Genomic DNA, 6080 nt, shown 5'->3' on the forward strand with positions numbered 1-6080 from the left:
TGAGCATCAATATCCAATTGTTTATATTATTTCACACGATTGCTAACACCTTCGATATATGCTTACAACAGCATCAAAATCCCTTTTTAGCACATGTTTGTTGAATAGTTTATACATTACATAGGCTTTCCTAATCTCAACTACAATGCTTTTATAAACCAAAATATTCAAAGATAAATACTAACAAAAGGATAAAAGATTTGTTAACATTTCTCTTTAACACAAGGTCTATGCATAATATGCAAGAAGCTGATTTTGGATCTTCTTCAATGTTGCAACAACATTCTTCATGTTGATCCTCTCCTTGGGACTTTCCATGGTGCAATTCAAAGCCAATTCCATAATGGAACATAAACAACTCAACTTTTCATGGAAATGATCTTCGTCTGAACTCAATATGTTGGAATCTATTATTTGAAAAACTGCATTCGGCACATTACCATTTACCCAGCTTCTTAGGCTCAAATCTCCGGAAAATGTTCCATCACTTGGCTTAATTCTTGTAAAAACTTCCATCAACATGATCCCATAGCTGTACACATCGCAACTTGTTGACACTAATCCTCTCGATCCATATTCTACAACGAAATTATGAATTTGATCAAATTTTCTTGACAAGAAAATGAATCAAGGCTTGAAAACCGAATGCCGAAGACAAACATTAATGCTAGTTATTAACCATCTAGTTGATTTTCCCATGCCTCTCACACACTCAATTTTGACCCTTGTAAAGTAGGATAGAATGATCTTTTAGCCCTTGTTTGTCTCCCTTTTAAAGAGTTTGTGGGAAAAAATGATTTTTGAAATAGTGATTTATTGGAAAATGTGTGATTAAAAAGTGGAAAAAAAATTTAATTCCATCGCAGTTGATGAATAAGTATATAATAGAATTAGACTGTACGAACCTCGGACAAAGTTGGGAGAAAGAAAGGAAATCACCTGGTGCAATATAACCCAACGTTGATAGGGTAATAGTGTGTGCAATGCATTCCCCTTGATGCAATAACTTTGCGATTCCAAAATCGCTCAAGTGGGCAACAATATCGTCATCCAACAGTACATTACTTGGCTTCAAATCACAATGTATTATCAGTGTTGAGTGATCATGGTGGAGATACTCCAATGCGGCTGCTACGTCTATCATAATGCTGATTCTCTGCTTCATATCTAAGTAGTAGTTATGTGAATATAACCACTTCTCAAGGCTTCCATTTGACATGTAGTCCATTACCAAGGCCTTGAAGTCTAGATTGGAGCAAGAGCTTATGACTTTACACAGATTTCGATGGCGAAGATTGCGAAAAACTTCACATTCTACATCGAAACTCTTGAATGCATTTTGTAGTTGCAAATTGAACACCTTTACAGCCACAAGTTTTCCCGTTCTAAGAGTCCCTCTATAAACAGATCCAAAGCTTCCGGTACCAAGCAAATTACTCTCACTATAACCATCAGTTGCTTCGAAAATTTCATAATGTGAAACTCTTAATGGTATTATGCTAGACAAAGGGTCTGTTTCAGTTAGGACAGTATCTTTCCTTCTGTATCTCACAAAAGCATATGTCAAAGCTAGAAAAAGTATCAATGCTAATGTCCCTAACACAGTAAAAACACCTTGAAACATTGCTTTTCTCTTTGATTGGTTATTAGCAATTGTTTGACATGGGGGGACATTGTATCTTGGATCACCACATAAACCTTCATTGAACAAGAAAGATTGATTCGTGAAGTTTCTGAAAGGACCACCAGAAGGAATTTCACCACTCAAACGATTGAAAGAAACATTCAAATATGTAAGATATCGAAGTGCTTCCAAGGACGTGGGTATTGTACCAGAAAGATTGTTGTGGGATATATCAAGATTCTCCAGGTTTAGCATCTTACCAATTGAGTCAGGAATTGATCCTTGCAATTTGTTATTTGCCAAAGAAAGATTAACCAACTTCTGTAATCCTCCAACTGTGCTTGGAATAACACCTGTGAACTGATTCAGTGACAGATCAACAAGGTTTGCAGCCTTCAATTTTCCGATTTCAGGGGGGATAAAGCCACTCAAGAAATTCGAAGAAAGATTTAGCTCTTGAAGATCTTTAAGCTGCCATAGATTCCCAGGTATGCCAGAGATGAATCTGTTGGAATCTAAATAAAGATAATACAGAGTAGTAAGATTCCCTATACAGTCTGGAATAGCACCAGACATTTGATTCTGCTGCAGCAATAATCCGTACAGTTTCTCTAACTCACAAATGGACATTGGAATAGATCCACTTAGCTTATTGCCGAAAAGAACTAATGCTTGAAGACTTCTCATATTTCCCACAGTTGATGGTATCAATCCCGTCAAGTGATTTTGAAACAGGCTTAAACTTATTAAATTGCTCAAGTTTCCAATTTCGTATGGAATGGTGCCACGCAGATCACAATTAACAGCGTAAAGATATTGAAAAGAACTGGACAGATTCCCAACAGAAGCCGGAAGAATTCCACTCAAAGTATTTCCATTAACACTCAAAGTTCTTAAAAATCTACATTTTGTTAATGAAGATATGAAGCTCAAGTCTGGAATGCGCTAGTCAAATTGTTACCGTTCAAGTACAGAATTTCGAGGAATCTCAACTCTCCAAAAGAGTCGGATAATGGTCCAGTAAAATTGTTGAAAGAAAAGTTTATTATACTGAGTTTAGAGGAGTTTGAGATGGAATCAGGTATCCTTCCACTGAAACTATTTCCAGTCATGTAGAGTTCTTCAAGATTTGGTAGTCCGTAACCAAAACTCACCGGAAGGTTGCCTGACAATTGATTATTTGAAAGTGTAACTAAAATTAATTTTGAGAGATTGAAGAATCCCATTGGCATGGAACCACTTAAGTAATTATGGCCCAAATCAAGATACTCCAAATTGTAAAGATTGCCAATTTCTTGTGGGATTTCACCTACATTAAAATCATAAAGATGTTTAGAATGTGATAGAAATTATAGGGATACAGAATTCTTTGTTATATGTTTCTGGAAGGCATACCTGTTAATTCGTTAGTGGAAATATATAGTGCAGTGAGCAATGTTAAATTCCCAATCTCTCCTGGAATTTGCCCACTAAAAGAATTGTTGGTTAATGATAAGATCTGAAGTTCTGAGCATTGATGTATTCTTGTTGGGAGTTGGCCATATAATTGATTAAGATGCAAATAAACAACTTCAAGGTGGGTTCCATCAGTGCATATATCTGTTGGGAGAGTGCCAGACAGGTTACAACTTGAAATATCAAGATATTTCAGCGAGGGAATGTTAAAGATACTGGCTGGTATAGAACCTGTAAGAAAATTTCCTCCAATAGCTAACCTCGCTACATTCTGAAGATTACCCAGTTCTTGTGGGATTGCACCTGTCAAACGATAAAATAGAAATTTAGATAAATAAATGTGTCCCAAATCTAAGAGTTAAAGTTTTAAGGCGACATGGGTTACTTCTGAAGCCAAAAAAATAAAAAATAAAAAAAATGCTATTGGAGTCAGAGTCGAAAAGAAAGATCTTCCTAACACCCGTTAATAATAATAATTGTCGCCTTTGATGAATAAATAGATGCAGCATGCATGTGAGAGGACGTGTTGAAGACTAAATTTGAGAAATGTGAGATTCTTTAATAGTTTAAGCTTTAAGATCTAGCGGTTCAACATAACCTACATATATCTGCATGTTGTATTGACCAAGATTTTGAGAAATTTTGCAAGGCTGGAATGAAATATATCAACTATCCCACCTTAGTTTTTCTCAGAAAGAGTAATAGTACCTGTCAAATAGTTTGATCTGAGCCGAAGAATCTCAAGTGTTTTTAAGTCACTGATTTCTCCTGGTATGGATCCACTGAATTTATTGTATGATAAATCAAGAAGATGAAGTTGTGAACATTCTGATAGACTGGAAGGAATTTCACCATCAAATCCATTTGAAGATAAATAAAGCCCTTTGAGTCTTGGAACTCCATGACATATGTCAACAGGAAGATTACCAGATAAGCTGTTCCCTGTAAAGGCAAGAATTTCCATAGTCGAAATGTTGAAAATCGCCAAAGGTATCATGCCAGAGAGCCTGTTATATTGTAATTTTAGTGTTCTCAAGTTATGAAGATCTCCAATCTCTTCTGGGATTTTCCCTTGTAGAGGATTGAAAGAGAGATCTAACTCCTGCAGAGTCGATATATTAGACAGAAGAGGTGGAATGAAACCAGTAAAACTGTTATTTCTGAGATTCAACATTTGTAATTTAGGTAAGAAACCAAACCAAGATGGAATTCGTCCACTCAAACTATTGAACCCAAAATCAACTATTCTTATTCGTTGAAGTTGAATGAATTCTCGAGGCAGACTCCCCTTAAAATAGTTTCTGCTCAAGTTGAGAGAATCAAGAAACGGCAGATTCCCCAATTGTGGAGGTATGTTTCCACTAAGATTCATGCTAGAAATATCCAAAGCAGTCACTCTTTGGTTGAGAGTATCACATGTAACTCCAATCCATACACAGACAGAAGTAGAAACCGACCAATTATTGGATAAAATGTGTGAAGGCTCTAAATTCAAGTGGGCTTTGAAGGAGAGAAGAGAAGATCGATCCATGGTGGTGATATTGTTAGTTGCCATAGCCAAGCAGGCCATTAGAAAATGGACTAACAAAATTGCAGGAGGAAATCGATAAGCTGTCTGCATGGCTACCATGATCACAATTTCCTTCTTGCTGCAGCCAAAAGGCTTTATAATAGATAAATATTGACTTTTCTGGGTTCAGAGAGCTTGGGGAACTGAAGTTAGGAAAAGTAGGATAGGCATCATTGACAATTTGTGTATATATTTGTCAGCTGATGTTTTCCTATTTCAGTTGCATAATATTCAGCGTAACAATGTGAATTGTTATGCACTAGACAAGCAAAATGAGAATGTAGATAAGAATATCTCCAGTTAGACAGTAAAATGCATTAAATGTAGGTCGTATGTACAAGATAGACGATGTAGAGAACACGCGAAGGGAGGGGCCGAATAAAGCGCAGGCCTGCCTCCAAGCTCATTTTACTATTATTATTTTTTTTTATTTTTTTCTATGTATCAGTTCAGTATAAAATTAAAATTCAAATGGCTCTGTCCCTGAAATGTAAAGAAATAGTGAGGTTAAGTTATAAAAAATTACATGGGGATGTCTAGCACACCCTCTATATTTTCGGATTATGAGACAGTTTTTAGTACAAGAAATCTCAACTTGAAAGTATTAAATGAAAATTCTTGAAAGTTCACCACTACAATAAAACACATTAAATTATTATCGTTGACCTCACCTTGATTTTGATGGATGATTATGGATTATTATTATGAATATTGATATACATTGGTACATATACTGTAGTGGGGACACCTCCCAAAGCATACATATAATTTCCTATTTAAAAAAGATAAGAATTATGTAAGTGCAATAATTCACTTGGACGTGGTTTGCAGTTGAACTCCTCGAACAGCTTTGAAATGAGTTCAATGAAAAATTCAACAATATATGCAGCAAAATTTAATCTTATCTGAATGCTGATTTTTTTTTTTTGTTATGTCTCCATCTCAAGTGGAGCTAAGAAGGAAATCACGTAGAATGACCTGTCTACGTCGAACTTTAACCTAGCTAGCTTTGGCCAGTTGCAAAAATAGTCACCTAACAGCCAAGAAACCAGGAGGGTCGTCTAGTTTGCCCATAACCTCGATGGAACTCAGCATAATTGTAGCAGAGGTCATGAACCCAGCTTCGGACCGATCAATAACCTTCCGAAAGTTCTTCTCAAAGCCATGCAAATATTATTAGCCCTTATTCAGTGTACATTAAATTTCAAATCAAAATCAACAATTAATTTTAAACGCATATCTCATGGATCCACAACTTTTTAACTATACATTTCATCAACTTTTATCATATTTTATTGGAAATTTTATTTTAATGCTCACCAAATAGCAGCTTAGTATGAACTTGTTGCATTAGAGATGGCCCGTTCATGGATGAGTTGTTTGCATATTCAGTTGACCTACGTAACCAACTCAAGGCGTAATGTGAAAGCC

At 35.8% G+C, this 6080-nt stretch overlaps 2 protein-coding genes across 2 annotated transcripts; both read right to left on the reverse strand.

Annotated features, from left to right (window-relative positions):
- Positions 1-2551, reverse strand: LOC111407747 (receptor kinase-like protein Xa21). The gene is made up of 2 exons (XM_023037409.1): positions 940-2551; positions 1-578 (listed from the first exon to the last, which is right to left on the reverse strand). The coding sequence occupies exons 1-2, from the start codon at positions 2309-2311 to the stop codon at positions 229-231; spliced, it is 1722 nt and encodes a 573-aa protein (XP_022893177.1). The 5' UTR covers positions 2312-2551; the 3' UTR covers positions 1-228.
- LOC111407748 (LRR receptor-like serine/threonine-protein kinase GSO1) lies at positions 2529-4942 on the reverse strand. Its single transcript, XM_023037410.1, has 3 exons — positions 3788-4942; positions 3020-3382; positions 2529-2933 (listed from the first exon to the last, which is right to left on the reverse strand). The coding sequence occupies exons 1-3, from the start codon at positions 4707-4709 to the stop codon at positions 2554-2556; spliced, it is 1665 nt and encodes a 554-aa protein (XP_022893178.1). The 5' UTR covers positions 4710-4942; the 3' UTR covers positions 2529-2553.
- Positions 4943-6080: the final 1138 nt, after the last annotated feature.

Source organism: Olea europaea, chromosome 13 (assembly GCF_002742605.1).
Source record: "Olea europaea var. sylvestris chromosome 13, O_europaea_v1, whole genome shotgun sequence".
NCBI lineage: Eukaryota > Viridiplantae > Streptophyta > Magnoliopsida > Lamiales > Oleaceae > Olea > Olea europaea.